Source organism: Microtus oregoni, unplaced genomic scaffold (genome assembly GCF_018167655.1).
Source record: "Microtus oregoni isolate MIOR12 unplaced genomic scaffold, Mior012 000033F_ref0000390, whole genome shotgun sequence".
NCBI lineage: Eukaryota > Metazoa > Chordata > Mammalia > Rodentia > Cricetidae > Microtus > Microtus oregoni.
Genome location: NW_024543092.1, coordinates 24,873,183 through 24,889,215, shown reverse-complemented (window position 1 = coordinate 24,889,215; position 16,033 = coordinate 24,873,183). Strand labels below are relative to the sequence as shown.

At 51.6% G+C, this 16,033-nt stretch overlaps 2 protein-coding genes across 3 annotated transcripts in view; one reads left to right on the top strand and one right to left on the bottom strand.

The window, feature by feature from the left end:
• Positions 1-7,269, bottom strand: part of Fam120b (family with sequence similarity 120B) — a 71,656-nt gene extending 64,387 nt beyond the window's left edge. For both annotated transcript variants that reach the window (XM_041679960.1, XM_041679964.1), the window contains exon 1: positions 7,198-7,269. In XM_041679960.1, the coding sequence (XP_041535894.1) occupies positions 7,198-7,212 (15 nt within the window). In that variant the 5' untranslated portion in view covers positions 7,213-7,269. The remainder of the gene's footprint in view (positions 1-7,197) is intronic.
• A 664-nt stretch (positions 7,270-7,933) lies between these two features.
• Dll1 (delta like canonical Notch ligand 1) lies at positions 7,934-15,803 on the top strand. Its single transcript, XM_041679965.1, has 11 exons — positions 7,934-8,139; positions 8,365-8,658; positions 9,313-9,373; positions 9,574-9,831; positions 11,611-11,671; positions 12,197-12,327; positions 12,457-12,626; positions 12,743-12,959; positions 14,016-14,814; positions 14,930-15,047; positions 15,146-15,803. Exons 1-11 carry the CDS (start codon positions 8,086-8,088, stop codon positions 15,149-15,151), a joined length of 2,169 nt encoding a protein of 722 aa, XP_041535899.1. The 5' UTR covers positions 7,934-8,085; the 3' UTR covers positions 15,152-15,803.
• The last annotated feature ends 230 nt before the right edge of the window (positions 15,804-16,033 follow it).

Sequence of the window (16,033 nt, the reverse complement as noted above, 5' to 3'; positions counted from 1 at the left end):
ATTGCCACTGAAAAAAAATACCAGACATTGATGGCTTTACTGGCAAATTCTGTCACGTTTTTAAGGAAGAGTGATAATCTTACATAGACCCTTTCAGGGAATGGAAAAACAAGGAAGCTTTTTGAAACTCATTTTATACTTGTTATAGAAGCAGACAGTATGTCTAGTTTCGTATAGACTCCAAGCCTTGTGAGCAGAGAATAAACAGCCTTCCACTTCCTGCCCTGCCTGACCCTATCTTTACCTCTGAGTGATCTGGTTTCCCACTGAGCTGGACAGTGGTCCCGGGACTCCATCTATCCCTGAGGAATGAGGGATCACCATCCAGCAAGTGATGAGAGTGGTCCTCAGGTCCTTCGCAACTGGAAAGCGGTTATATTCCTTGTCTCAACTTATTAGTGGGAACAGGAACAATCCCAGTCACCACTGACCCAGGTCGTAGCTGTGGTCATCACTAAAAGTCTGCAATCATCACCATGTTCTCACTGACTAGCAGAACATACATTCTGAAAGCACCGGGTGATGAACATGCGCCCATGCCCAGTTCTCATTTTCCTAGAAGAAAATATCACACTTTGAAAAACAAATGTCGATGGTGACCTAGTGCTGTTATCTATGACTTGATGGAAGAGGCAGAATAAAAATGAAGGCAGAAAATTTAAACGCAACCTCAGAGAGTATGTTTTACATTTTGAGATTAGGAAACGTGCTGACTGAGGTGTCCCCACTTTCTCTCCTCTCTAGTACTTGGACTGTTTTTTGGGTTCCTTTTCTCCCCAGCAGATTTACTGGAGTAGAGCTTTGCAAGTCTGGTCTCCTAGCAGCAGAATGCAGCCAAAGGCCCATTCATAAGACAATGGGCAGAAAGGAAAGAAAGGGTTTGGCTTGTTTAAACTGCTTCTGTCTTCATTCACAGCCTGATGTCCCTGTGCATTGTGACAGACACAATGGCTCTAAAGGATTCATGGCGGCCAAAAACAAATCAAAATGGAATAAGAGATGCTAAGATGAAAGAGGTTCTGCAACAAAATTGCTTAAAAAAAAAAGACGTCTGAGATTTATATTACCTCTGGGCTGTATAGCCTGTTGCCCAGTACTTATAATAACCACTAGAGTTTAATAAACACAAAGATAAATGGGAACTCAATGTATATTTTTAAAGGTGCGCACACAGACCGGATAAGTGTGCTGAGCTGCTCTGGAAGCTGTTTAATAATTATTGTTCATTGTTTGCATAACATTTGGGGACCCACACTCCACGCTTAGTATTCTTTTTCCTTTTCTGATAAACACACCATAGTCATGCTCACGTAGTAAGCAATTCTCAGCGCTGTGCCCTCCACTCACCCGCGGCCTGCCGGAACCAGCATTAGAAGTTGCAGTGACCCGGCCCAATACAGCAAGCAACAGGTGGGAGCCTGAATAACTTCACACGTTTTTTTTTTTTTCTTCAGGAGAGGGGGTGGGCGGGAGGGAAGGCTTTTGGGAGCCGATTTAAGGATTAGATCAGATGTTATTGCTAGTGAAAAATTAAACAGCCCGGTGCTCTGGGGAGTACAGATTAATATATTTAGTGACTCTCTGCACACAAAAGCCGCTCATTGTGCCACGTCTGAATGCCTGTGAATAGGGCAGAGCATATGCGGCCTGTCACTGCAGGTGCCCACATCTGTTCTCCCGGGCAGATGCTCACAGAAAAGGGAGGTGGGGGAGGCCAGGGAAGCCTGGAGCACTGAAAGCTTCCAAGGTCCCGAGGCTTGTCTAGGGCTCCTTGGGGGTGGCCTTTGGGTGCTGCTGTGTCCAACAGGGACTTTCGTGGGGAGGCTGTGAACCACACGTGCGCGCACAGCAAGCCTATCCCAGACTCTAAAAGTGTCAAGAATGAGAACGTCAGGCTTTTGAGGTTATTGTTTAAGAAACTCTCTGAGCCGAGTCTAATCGTTAAACTCTCCCGCCCAAGAGCAGAACCTGGGAAATTAGACGCTGGGTGGGGTGGTGGTGGTGGAGGGGACGTCATTCTGATGTCGACACACAGCCGTCTGGTCCTCGTTGTCATCAGGTGAGGTGAGAGCGCTGTGGTCTGGGCCCAGCTGCAAGAAACCGTTACGACTTCACCTCAAGGTTTCGTGATTCAAGTTATTACGCCATCAAGTCGCACCCCATCCACTGGCCCAAGGATGACCACCCTTTCCCGGCTCAGATCCCCACCCGCACCTCTCCAGCTTCGCCTCGGTCCCGAAGCTCCCCAGGGGCGCTAACTCTAGTTGAGAGTCACGATCCTACGCGCAAACTAAAAGCAGCCTCTTCCCTGTAACAGCCTTCCTTCCACAAACCCCCTCACCTCATTGCCACCCATTCCCCACCAAGGGCCGCCGAAAGTTCGGAGCGAGGTGCGTGCGTGACTCTCTCTGGCTGGCCACAGGCAGCTGCTAGGGTAATCTGATCCTGGGACAAAGGCCCGCCCGCCTGGGCTGAAGCCGCAGGTAAACACGCGCTTTGTCATGGAAATCAGCCCAGGACAGCCCGGAGCAGACAACCCACGATTCCGAGGAAGGAGAGGCATAGGGGGAGGGGCCGCGGGTGGGGCGATCTGTCATCTGCGCGGCAGCCGCCAGCTGAGCCACGCGCCTCCCCTTTTCTCATGTAAATCAGCACATGCCTTTGCAACTTTCTGCAGCCGGCTTCCCAAGACCCACGCACCCCAGGGTGAGGTGTCCTCCGAGCTCATACAAAGCCTTGAAGTTTCCTATCTAGCCACCCAAAGGAAAAACACCACCAACTATGTGGGTCAGAGGACGCGACAACCAGTTCCATGAAAACAAGAAAGGGCTGTGATCCTCTGGCATGGTGGAATTAGGGCCCCGTTTCACTCTGGGATTCGCAGGGTGCCATGCCAGAGCCTTTCGGGTCCACTACCCTTTTGAGTGTGATGCCAACAGAGCATAGGCGAGGCCAGGGCCATTGGGCCCACCTGGTGCCCGTGAGGTGAATCTGAGGCGCCAATTCTCGTATAAAGGGGAGCCAAATGCTAACTGCAATCAGAGTGTGCACACGTCTGTACAAACATTAAAGTGTGTGCGCGCCAGAATTACATTTGGCGTGCTTGTAATCCAGAATTCGGGAGGTTGAGGCAGGAGAATCTCGAGTTTCAGGCCAGCCCTGGCACCGTAGCGAGACTTAAAAGGAAGGTTCTGCCACAGACTTTGGCAAATAACTATCATAATCATACCAGGCAGGTGGGTCACAGTTCCCTGGTGGCTTTCCATCTCTCTGCAAGGAGGGTTTTTTTCCCCCTAATATTTTAACTGCGTTTGATTCCAGAACTGGCTGAGGGAAATGGGCAAAAGGGTTGTTGGGCAGGATGTGATGCTGGCACTAATTAATACACAGGCTCCTCCTCCTCCTCTTCCTCATCTCAAGCAAGCTGGCATGTTTGATCAACACCAGATTTGCTGCTTGGAAGTTTCAGTTTTGTTGCTCCGAACAAGGATCCTAATTCTTAGGAATAAGAGAACCCTCTGTTGTGTATACAATGTTCAGTTGGTCTGAGAAAACACAAGCCCCACTCAAGTCTCCAGATTTGTTTACACAGAAAACCGAACCTGTGCTGGCCTAGTCTGAAAACTGTTTGGGAGTTGTTCATGGGTACTGCCCTGTCTGCAGTCACTATTATACCCATACTTTGAAAACTGAGCCTTTTGGTTGTGTGTGCCTGAAGGAGTGGATCAGAGCTGAGCGACCTGTTCTGAGGATGGGCACATTTAATTCAATAAGATTAAGGCTGGGAGTTTTTATTACCACACGGTCCAGTAAAATATAGAAATCAGGATCAATTGCAGACAGAACTCCAGATACATTTGTTGTGGCCTTAAGTCTGATTATTATGCAACCTGAGTCTGCCATATCAGATGGGGGGGGAGGGAGGAGGGCTGGGGTGGAAAAAATCAACACTACCACCAGACAACAAATGCTTCCTTCAGGTCCTGTATCTGATGTATTCGGTGTCTTCTCAGTTCTAATGAGCCCCACTTTGTACAGTAAATTTGCTGAAACATCAAAAAGCATTTAAAAGTAAGTTTCCTTCTTTCTTCTAATGGTCAAGGTGAGGATTTATGGTGTGTGGGGAGGGGAGATCTGTTGGCTAGGCCAACATTCAGGCAAATCTATTTAACATACTCTGGCTTAAGCTCCCTCCTGCATTTGGGGGGTTCTGAGTGCTTAGCTGTGGGAGTATAGAGACACGCAGTTAGGGAGTGAAAAAACGCCATTTGGTTCAGAGCAGATGGCTGGCTAGGGGGCTGATGGCGTCTAAAGGCGTGTCATCCCCCCCCCCAGCTCGAATCCCTGAGGGCTCCCCTTGTCTTCCCAATCAATGAAAATTAAAGTGCTTAGAAAGGGTGAATAGTTGGACCTCGAGTTTCCCCTTTGTTCCTCCCAGCTACTGGTACGCAGGAGTTAAACTACAACAGGCTCCTATAGAAACGCCGAAGTTAAACAGTCTCCCGTTAGCCCTGCTTTTGAAAGAGAGAGGAATAGGAACCAACTTAGGGGTGGAAGGCCGAGAGGATGAGGAAGAGGAAGAAGAAGAAGAGCAGAAGGAGTAGGAGGGAGGGGAAAAAAGAGCTTTCTGCTTGATTTCCCCAATACAGAATGGCGTGGCATAAATTAAGTTGGGAAAGAATGAATGCTCTGGGCAGGGTTCTGATGGATTTTACCATGCCTTTCAGTCCTGCTTTGCCGATGTAATCGAGAAATCTGTGCCATGTCAATTTAACAAATACTTGATACCGAGGGGGGTTTGTTAAAGGTTTGAGACAAGTCCCCCCCCCCCCGCCCAAGGTCTAAGCCCTTGCGTGTGCAACTTTTCATTTCCAGTTTTCTAAACAGGCATTCAAATGACCCTGGTTCCCATTTTCTAATTAAAAGGTTCCTGATATTTCATGTCTTCTTGTAATCTTGAAGGCACAGAGAGCTGTGCATTTGACCTTGTGTCTCTGACTCCTCTGCGGCAGGCAGGAACCCTCTCACCTGAGTCCCTCTCCCCAGCCCCCACAGGGAGCAGCTTCTCAGCTCTGAGAAGCAGAGTTCTCAGAAAGTAACTTTCAGAGGAAGTATCAGCCTAGTGAAAAAGGGATCCCAACACTAGGTGGCAAGATTAAGTTAGGGTTCAAGCTAGCCCAGCCTTGTGGCGATGAAGCAAGTCCCTACACAGTTTACAAATGACAGGGACTCTGCTTTTGCCACTGCCGTGGTAGGGGTGGCAGTATCTTTTGAAGCTTCCATTTGTTCTATAATAAACAGTTGGTGTTTTGTTTTTTTAAAGTGAGGTCCAACCCTGCTTTTCGCACCTCAGCCTTGGGCACTGAACACGTGTTTTTTGGCTAACTCTTTGATTGTCTATGAGTCAGCAATGACAACTTGAAGTGCAGATTCCTGTTGATTCTGAAACTTTGCAAGTGTTTGGGAGACAGGATAGCAGGAGACAGACTGGGTCATCAAAAAAGGAGCTGTAATTCCAGTTGCCAGATGGCCCAACACAGATGATTTTGCCAGGCAACTGCTTTAGATTGTTACCAGTGTTTTCCTGGTGTGTGTGTGTGGGGGGGGGGCAGAGTTTTCTCTTTCTGTGCAGTATAAGCGTCTTGAACCAGATACCGTAGGTCTAAAGGATAAAAATACTCTGTTAGGTCGTCTGTCAGGTCACAGAGTTCATTCTCACCACCAGGACAACACCTACCGTGAGGACACCTGTCAGGCACACCCCAGGGGTTGATCTACAATCAAAGCAACACTAGTTCCAGTAATCACACCTTGGGATTCTTAATGAGGCTGCCAAGGTGTTGGGGGTGGAATAAGAAGGACCCTCCAGAGATGGGAATACGCAGCTCATTGCCTGCTCAACACAAAGCTAGGTACTAAGTCGGAGCCTACAGCTCCGCTTACTTTTCTCTGAAGTCTGTAAGCAGGGGAGCAGGTCAGATAACTCTTTGTGATACGTGTCCTGGGCCCTCCCAATAAACTCATTTCCCTTAAAAAAAAAAGAAAGAAAAGAAAAGTTCTAGTGTCTGATGGATGTGTAAAAACCTAATAAGGTGACGGTTGTGTAAAGGTTGTGTGTTGGGGGTGGAGGGGGGGAGTCTTTCGAACATGTGCCGGACATTGTCGCAGAGGCCGCGGCGTGCGCGGAGGGGAGCTCTTTCTCTCCTCATTGTGCGGAGAGCAGGTGCTGTCTGCATTACCATACAGCTGAACGCACAAAGAGCCACTGATTCAGGCTCGCACAATAACAGACTGCCTTAATGACAGCCACGCGAACGACACACACCAAACTCACTTTTTACCAAGCAGAGAGAGGCCTGAGGGGAATTACCCAGGAGAGTGGGACCGGACACCAGTGAAGGTGGTGGCGGTCGAAAATCTCCCGGGAGAGGGCGTGTACATTGGGGAGGGGATAAGCTGAAGCTTTTGGCTCTCCTGGCTCAGGGAATACGCCGCCCGGACCCGGATTCCCGTTTCCAGCGATCGCAGACAACACGGAGATACCGGGGCTCCCGGACACTGCAGTCTCTGGGGGCGCCCCGCCGGGATCGCGAGTCTATCGGCGCTCTCCCTCTCCGAGGTTCAGCCGCCATCCTCCACCAGAGGTATAAGCGTGCCTAACCTCCCCAAACTTCCCGAAACCGCCGCGGTGCTCTCGCCACCCTTTGCCCACCTCTTCTTCAAGGGTCCCTTTCCTAACGGGTCCCCGCCCCCGCCCCCTCCGGGAGACTCCTCCTTTGAAAGAGCCTGCCAGGGAGGAGGGGCAGCGTCGGGGACGCGGGCCTCTAACCTCTCCTCGGTTCCTCAGTCCCCAGGACCGAACAACCGAGAAGAGCCTAGGCGGCCAGCGTTGGAGACGTGAGTGTCCGGAGGCCGCGTCCTGCGCGCGAGGCTAGCGGTGACCGCGGGTGGGAAGCGCAGGCCGGCCAGCGTGCCTAGGGTCTTCGGGCCTGTGGCGGTGGGGCGGTGGGAGACACGGCGTCAGCTCCAGCTCCGGGAGCAGAAGCGGTTCGTCGCAGCGAACATTTTGCAGGAATGTAAATGAGCGGGTTTTGCGCTGGGGGAGGGAGGCGAAGGGGCGAGGGCGGAGGCAGAGAGGACTAGGGGGCGGGGAGGTGGGGGCGGGGAGGAGGGTTGCACATTTTACAGCTCACTGACCATTTGGCGATCCATTGAGAGGAGGGTTTGGAAAAGTGGCTCCTTTGTGACAGCTCTCGCCAGATTGGGGGGCTGCTCATTTGCATCTCATTAGTTATGCGAGCGACCGGCAGGATTTAAGGGCGGCAGGCGCCTGCCTCGGCCAGATCCTCCGGCGTGCACCCGCGGTTACCCTGTCTGACCGAGGCAGGTCACGGGAGAGCACCGGTGCGGCACGGAGCCTCCCACGCTTCGGTCTCCGGTCCTGGGTGTGTGTTCTCGCATGGCATTGGTTGAATTCTTGGGGAAGACGCGAGGCTTTGCAGTGGCGCAAGAGATACCGGTCCAGAACACTCTGGGAGCGGCAGCGGCCGCCGAGTGACGCCCGGCGGGGAGGGAAACCAGGGCGCGAGCCGCAGTTCTTGCCACCACCGCCGTCCGTTCCCACCGCGCCCCTCGGGGCCCCGGATTATCGCCTCACCGGTGGGATTTCCAGACCGCCGCTCTCTAATAGGCCTCCGAAGGAAGCCGCTGCAAGCTCTCTTGGGAATTAAGCCGAACATCTGGACTCTCTTTCCTCTGTGTCTTCTCTCCTTTCTCCTCTTTCCCTCCGCGAAGAAGCTGAAGACAAAACCAGAAAGCCAGCGACCCTCACCTACTCGTGGACTGAAAGCCAGAAGAGGAAACCGAAAGTTGTCCTTTCTCAGTGCCTCGCAGAGCTCTGTCAGGGACATATCTGAAGCACCGCACCCTCCTTAAGCAACTGGCCCTGATTATCACACCTGGAGCCGAGAGACGTCTTTCCAAGCCCGTGCTCCTCGGGTCACATAGACTTTCCTGGCATTCCTGGGTCTTTGAAGAGGAGAGAACAGAGGATACTGTAGGAGAGCAAAGGCGTCCAGCGGTACCATGGGCCGTCGGAGCGCGCTAGCCCTTGCCGTGGTCTCGGCCCTGCTGTGCCAGGTAGGGGGCCGGGCGGGGCTGCTGCGCGGTGGAGGGAGGGGAGCCGGACAAGCTGATCAGCTGTCCATCCCCAAGCGACTCCGGCAGCTACGACCCCGAGAGCTGCCTGGCAGCGGGCGGCTCCGGACGGGCGCTGCGGTGCGCTCGGCCTCTGCGTCCTAGCAAGGGCCCGCGCGCCCGGGCCCCTCCGCCGCCAGTGCGTCCTCACGCCCCTTCCCTGCGCAGGTCTGGAGCTCCGGCGTATTTGAGCTGAAGCTGCAGGAGTTCGTCAACAAGAAGGGGCTGCTGGGGAACCGCAACTGCTGCCGCGGGGGTTCAGGCCCGCCGTGCGCCTGCAGGACCTTCTTCCGCGTATGCCTCAAGCACTATCAGGCCAGCGTGTCCCCGGAGCCACCCTGCACCTACGGCAGCGCAGTCACGCCAGTGTTGGGTGTCGACTCCTTCAGCCTGCCTGATGGCGCAGGCATCGACCCTGCCTTCAGCAACCCCATCCGTTTCCCCTTCGGCTTCACCTGGCCAGTGAGTGGGCACCTGCGCGCACCCGACTGGGCCTGGAGGGGTAGGGGTGGTGGGCGGGTGGCTGGCAGAGGGAGGAAGGCATTGGCCACTGATAAGGGTTGGATAATTCCACAAAGACACGCCTGTGGTCTTGATTTCTTCCCGGGAATTGGCGTGCAGTCTCTGGAGGTTAAGGAAGGCTTGTGGAGCACCAGAAGCCTTTGCAAGCTCAGGGCGTTTCTTATACACCTCGGTACTTATCTGGGGGGCCGAATGCTCCTCCCCTCTCCCAAGATTGGGAGAGTTGTTGTTCCTCCAGCTGCTAGGCCTCTGACTGTGCCATTGCTAGAGCAGGGACTGCTCTACACCAGAAAACTAATGACAGACACAGAGGCCCTCTCTTCTTCCACATCCCGAACCTTGTTGGCTCCAGAACTCTCTCCCTTTGAAAACAAACACAACCTCCTGTATTAACATATTTTAAAAAGCACACACGGGAAAACCGCTCTGAAATCATTCTGCTTTCTGAAGGAAAGCGATAGGAGTTGACCTTCACTGGCACCATACATAGATCTGACTCTGGACTTGTTAGCCCTTAATGCCCTTCCTCCTCCTCCTCTTCTTCCTCCTCCTCTATGCTTCCGGTTTATCATTCACCCTCTCCCTTTTCCCCAGGGTACCTTCTCTCTGATCATTGAAGCTCTCCACACAGATTCTCCGGATGACCTCGCAACAGGTAAGACTCCAAACTTGTACACAGTGCAAACTCCTTCCTGATACACATTTTATTTTACCCACTCACCCAAATCCTCCGATGTCTTCACTGTGCACCTGGAGGAGTTCAGAGTCCAACCCATGGTGACAGCATCCCGGCCACTCCCTCACTTCCTGGCCTCTGAGTGTTATCAGAACCAACCTGCGCATCTTTTCTCCCAGAAAATCCAGAGAGACTCATCAGCCGCCTGACCACGCAGAGGCACCTGACCGTGGGAAAGGAGTGGTCACAGGACCTTAACAGTAGCGGCCGCACAGACCTCCGGTACTCTTACCGGTTTGTCTGCGATGAACACTACTACGGTGAAGGCTGCTCCGTGTTCTGCCGACCCCGGGATGATGCCTTCGGCCACTTCACCTGTGGGGAGAGAGGGGAGAAGGTGTGCGACCCTGGCTGGAAAGGCCAGTACTGCACTGAACGTGAGTCCGCGGGAGGATGACTCCAAGGGTCCACTTATGGGAAGAGACACAGGCGATGGTAGAGATGGCTCAGTGGGGGAAACTGAGGCCTAAGGAGCAGAAGTGTCTTGTTTTATGGTTGGTGGCAGTTATGCCCTACTCGGGCATTTTAACAAGAGAGACCTTGTATCCACTGTAGGAAGCTGCTTCTCTTTACAGGGAGGAGTTCAGAGACAAGGCCAGGGGTCAGGAAGTAAGACTGTGCTCTCCCTAGGGCCTTTGTATTAGAAAGGGAAGGGAGGAAGGAAGGGAGGGACAGAGAAGGGATGTGGAGGGCTCATAGTCCAACAGTTCTTGCAGTGACAATGTCTCTTTGGGAAGCCCTCCCTTTCCTTCATGGAGTTAGGATGCCTGACCTGCCCACAGAGTAATCCATTTCCAAAGATTCCCTGGGATATACTCTGTGTCCTGTCCTGTAGGGAAGTCTTCAATCCTTTGAGCTGTGGAAAGTCCACAGGCGTGCCGAGGCAGACTGCAGGGCCATATGGTAGAAGGCACCTGATCTGTGGTCTAAATGCTTACAGCGCACTGTCTGTAAAGAAATGTAGTAACTGATGTCTTGCAATGCTCTTGCAAACCAGGGGACGAGGGTCACAGGGAGGACTCCGGCTTGGTTCTGGTTCATAGGGACCTCAGTGGACCCCCCTCCAGCTCTCTGAGGCCTCATCTGTCCCACCTGTAGGAATGGCCCTTTGCTTTCAGTCAGGGCTTGGTGAACTTTTGTTCTCTTGCCCTGGAGCCGCTGAACATTGGACTTGGTGAGGCCCAGGACCTCTGTCAGTGCCTGCAGGAGGATATGGAGTAGCTTTCTAGTTTTAATTTTTTGCCTGAGGATGAAGGGGTCCTTACTTCAGTGAGAACCTGGATGCCATTGTTGCCTAGCTTCCCATATCCTTAAGGGCTTTGGCGTGCCTTTGATGCCCCGCCTTGGCCAGAGCTGGCTGTTTTCTTAAGAACTGGAGTTGCTGACCATTAATGAGTTTCATAACTGGGGAAATGAGCCAGCTCAAAACCTCAGCCTGTGGCCACCCCCCACCCCTTCGGGCTTCTCTGGCCTCCCACTGCAGCTTTCCTCTCTAGGGGCCAATGGTTCTGGGGTAGTCAGAAATCTAAACTTTTCTTCTTATTCAAACACTGGGGTCTCTCCCCGCCCCTGCTTACACGTGCCATAGATTAGATCTCCCCAAGGATAGGCGGTGGGGACTCTGCCCATTCCCATTGGTAGAGGGGTATGTGCTCACACGCACTTGTGTGAGTGCACACACACATGCTCGGGCTGGGGGTTGGGTGGGGGCAGCATTGTTGTGCTGGGGCAGCTGCGTGAGGGAAGAGACAATGGAGCAGCTGTCCTGCCCTGCACGCTGCACACCAGCTGTCCACTCTTATCTGCACACACACTTTCTGGGATATTAAGAGGTGGAGCTTTGTGCATAGAATTGGAAAGTGGGGGAGGGAGGAGGGAGAAGACTTCTGACCCTCTTTTAGAAGAAAAAGGGACGGGGTAGGAGTGGGGGCTTCTGAGAGCCCTTTTGTCCTGGAAGCACTATGTTAAGAAGAATGCTCACCCCAGGCTTGAATGAAGTCCAAAGCCACCAGCCAGGGTGGGCCAGGCTCTGCAGCCTGGGATCCACTCAGCCTGGACCTACAGAGTAGGTACTGCTAATTTTGCCCCAGTCCCACCTGGTGATACCAGGGAATTCCTGGGGTGGGGCTATAACCTATGTGTTTATTTGCTTGCAGCAATCTGTCTGCCAGGCTGTGATGACCAGCATGGATTTTGTGACAAGCCAGGGGAGTGCAAGTAAGTTTGCAAAGCTTTGTGTCTTCTTTTCTTCTTCGTCTTCTTCTTTTTTTCTATGAGATTTTTCTATGTACCCCAGAGAACTTTCTATGTAGTCTAGGCTGGCCTTGAACTCATAACCCTTCACTGCAGGATCTCCATGCCACATTGCCTGGTTCACCTTTTCTTCTTGCTCCCCCCTCCCCATATAAAACATCCCAGGGAGTCAGTTGAGTGGGAGATGTTGCTCTAATAAAGGTCTGAAAACGTATAAGCTCATACTTAATGAGAATATACAGGTCTCAGCTAAAAAGTTTGCATGGGAAATGATATTTCATATCCATAGTCCTTGTGCATGTTAAAGAAAACCAGGATATCCACCGTGCCCTTCATCTGAGAGGGGACAACAGCTCAGGGGTTTTCAGCTAGTTCTAGTGATGCCTAGTTTGAGGACTGGTAACTTCTTGTTGCTGCTGGAGATATTGGTGTATGAGAATACCCTTGTGAATCTAGAAGGCAACATGATTGTGCTTTGCTTTTTCTAAGGTGCAGAGTTGGCTGGCAGGGCCGCTACTGTGATGAGTGCATCCGATACCCAGGCTGTCTTCATGGTACCTGCCAGCAGCCCTGGCAGTGTAACTGCCAGGAAGGCTGGGGGGGCCTTTTCTGCAACCAGGGTAAGTCCCTCCCTCTGTGATTGCCAGGTTCTCTCAAAGCAGCCTGAATCTACTTAAAAAGTAGATTCTTCCTGTGTTTGATCGTGGGCTTTTCCTGCCCCCTTTCCTTTCCTGTCTCTACCCCGGCAGACCTAAACTACTGCACTCACCATAAGCCGTGCAGGAATGGAGCCACTTGCACCAACACAGGCCAGGGGAGCTACACGTGTTCCTGTCGACCTGGGTATACAGGTGCCAACTGTGAACAGGAAGTAGATGAGTGTGCTCCAAGTCCCTGCAGGAATGGGGGGAGCTGCACGGTGAGTAGTGGGCACTGTGCTGTGCTACCTGAAAACGGATGGGATTGTTGGTTTTAAGTAAAGTGTGTAGGTTCTTGCAACAGCTTGAGAAAGACTCTTGTGTCCTTCTTGTCCAGGATCTAGAGGACAGCTACTCTTGCACCTGCCCTCCCGGCTTCTATGGGAAGGTCTGTGAGCTGAGTGCCATGACTTGTGCAGATGGCCCCTGCTTCAACGGGGGACGGTGTTCAGACAACCCTGACGGAGGCTACAGCTGCCATTGCCCTTCGGGCTTCTCTGGCTTCAACTGTGAGAAGAAGATGGATCTCTGCAGCTCCTCCCCCTGTTCTAATGGTGAGGGTCGATGGGATGTCTGGTTACTGCCTCCAAAGGCATATGCTTTCTTATTAGAGGAACACATTGCTCTGGGAGTCATCTTGGGTTTGTAGATTCCCTGAATCGGTTCCATGAGGATTTGGGAGGAAGACATGCAATCAGGAGGATTAGTGACACATTCGTGGTGCAAGAAGTGCCCTGGTCAGCAGGCCACAACCCAGTCAGGGTCAATGTTCAGGTGCCTGTCACCATCCACAGCTCTGCAGGCTCTCCTCTGATAGAGGAAGCACAGCCATTGTGTCTATGGGAAGGGAGTCTCGCTCCAGATAGCAGTTAGGGTACCAAGTATGAGGAGGCATGCTTTTTGCACCATGAACCTCTTGCTGGTGGAAGAGAGGTCAGGTACCTAAAATAGACTCAGAGGGGAGATGGACCCAATAGTTGCCTTTCCATTCCTTTTTTCTTCCTCCTTTTTTTCTTTCCTTCCAGTCTTCCTCCCTCTCCCTTTCCTTGCCCGCTTTCTCACTGTCTTCATTCTTGTCTGCCTTCTCTCCTGGTTTCGGTCCTTTCTCACTCACTGCGCTCTCAGCAATGTGATGTCCCTATAACCCCTAATTTCTCCCCTGTAACCTGGATCTGGTAGTGTAGTATCCCTTGTCTGGTGGTCGTGAGAGGAAGGTAGCGATCAGGCAAAATGCCATACACAGTGCTGTCAAACTACTGATCTACAGACTGGACATGGTGGCACAGACCTGTAGTCCTACTAACTCCAGAGACTGCAGCAAGATGGTCAAGTTCAAGGCCATCCTGCAAAATCTAGCAAGACCCTGTTCGAGGCAGAAATGTGGGGAGCAAGGTACTGGTGATGTAGGGAGTTTGCCTAATTCAGGCAACAAAAACAAAAGCTCTTATTATTTCTAATGTGTAGGTCTCGTTCTGGTGTATTTGAGATCCTAAGATATGCAGTACAAAACCAAACTATCATTGCATTTGTGGTATGTGTAAATCAGCGTGTCTGATAGGTGATTAAACTTCTGTGTGCCCACATATGACTGTGCCTCCCCTGTGTTCCAGGTGCCAAGTGTGTGGACCTCGGCAATACCTACCTGTGCCGGTGCCAGGCTGGCTTCTCTGGGAGATACTGCGAAGACAACATAGATGACTGTGCCTCCTCCCCATGTGCCAATGGGGGCACCTGCCGGGACAGTGTAAATGATTTCTCCTGTACCTGCCCACCTGGTTACACAGGCAGGAACTGCAGTGCCCCCGTCAGCAGGTGTGAGCATGCACCCTGCCACAATGGGGCCACCTGCCACCAGAGGGGTCAACGCTACATGTGTGAGTGTGCCCAGGGCTACGGTGGCCCCAACTGCCAGTTCCTGCTCCCTGAGCCACCACAGGGCCCCATGGTGGTGGACCTTAGCGAGAGGCATATGGAGAGCCAGGGGGGGCCCTTCCCCTGGGTGGCCGTGTGTGCCGGGGTGGTGCTTGTCCTCATGCTGCTGCTGGGCTGTGCTGCCGTGGTGGTGTGCGTCCGGCTGAAGCTACAGAAGCACCAGCCCCCACCTGATCCTTGTGGAGGAGAGACAGAGACCATGAACAACCTGGCCAATTGCCAGCGTGAGAAGGATGTTTCTGTTAGCATCATTGGGGCTACACAGATCAAGAACACCAACAAGAAGGCGGACTTTCATGGGGACCATGGTGCTGACAAGAGCAGCTTTAAGGCCCGATACCCTGCTGTGGACTATAACCTCGTTCGAGACCTCAAGGGAGATGAAGCCACCATCAGGGATGCACACAGCAAACGTGACACCAAGTGCCAGTCACAGGGCTCTGCGGGAGAAGACAAGGGCACCTCAACACTCCGGGGGTGTGTGCTTTGAGCTGGGCAAGGAGGGCAGGAAGGTCTTTCCATAGTCTGGATATGTCCTTGTTCAATCACATTCCTGTGTGTTTATTATGGTTCTTTCTACTTTTTCTTCCAGAGGAGAGGTCCCTGACAGAAAAAGGCCTGAGTCTGTCTACTCTACTTCAAAGGACACCAAGTACCAGTCGGTGTATGTTCTATCGGCCGAGAAGGATGAGTGTGTCATAGCAACTGAGGTCAGTGTGTAACGCTCTTGTCACAGACGTGGGTAATAGGGAGAAGGTCTGTTTCTTTCTGGAGTTAACTTCCTGTCCTGTCCCCTGGGCCTTTCTAGGTGTAAGATGGAAGCGATGTGGCAAAATTCCCATTTCTCTTAAATAAAATTCCAAGGATATAGCCCCAACGGATGCTGCTGAAAGGAAGGGAGGCCCCAGGGACTGCTGCTGAGAAGCAGGCTCAAGCGGAGCTGGTTCTCTCGGAGTTAGCAGAGGTGCCGGACACTGCCAGCCCGAGCTTCGGCTGCCGCTGCACTGCCTGCTGGACGTTCCCATTGCACTATGGACAGTTGCTTTGAAGATTATATATTTAAGTGGACGAGTGACTTGATACGTATAGGAAGCACGCACTGCCGACATGTCTGTCTTGGATTACTATGAGCCAGTCTTTCCTTGAACTAGAAACACAACTGCCTTTACTGTCCTTTTTGATACTGAAATGTGTTTTTTTTTTCTAGACGGAAAAAAAATGTGTGTTATTTTTTTGGATTTGTAAAAATATTTTTCATGATATCTGTAAAGCTTGAGTATTTTGTGATGTTCATTTTTTTATAATTTAAATTTTGGTAAATATGTACAAAGGCACTTCGGGTCTATGTGACTATATTTTTTGTATATAAATGTATTTATGGAATATTGTGCAAATGTTATTTGAGTTTTTTACTGTTTTGTTAATGAAGAAATTCATCTTAAAAATATTTTTCCAAAATAAATATAATGAAGTACAACCTCGGGTGTAGTTTCTAGGCATTGTCTCCTCACATATCCATTTCACAAGACTTTATAAAGGCCTTGCCTGGTGTCAGTGGAGAAGAAAGCATTCCTTCGGCTTTCTCTGGAACTCTGGATTTGCCCTCATAAGCTGCCTTCGTTAGAGAGGCACTTGCAGTCTCAATGATGTATCTGAGTGGTACCGAGATATTTTAAAGATCTAGTGACTGCCTGCA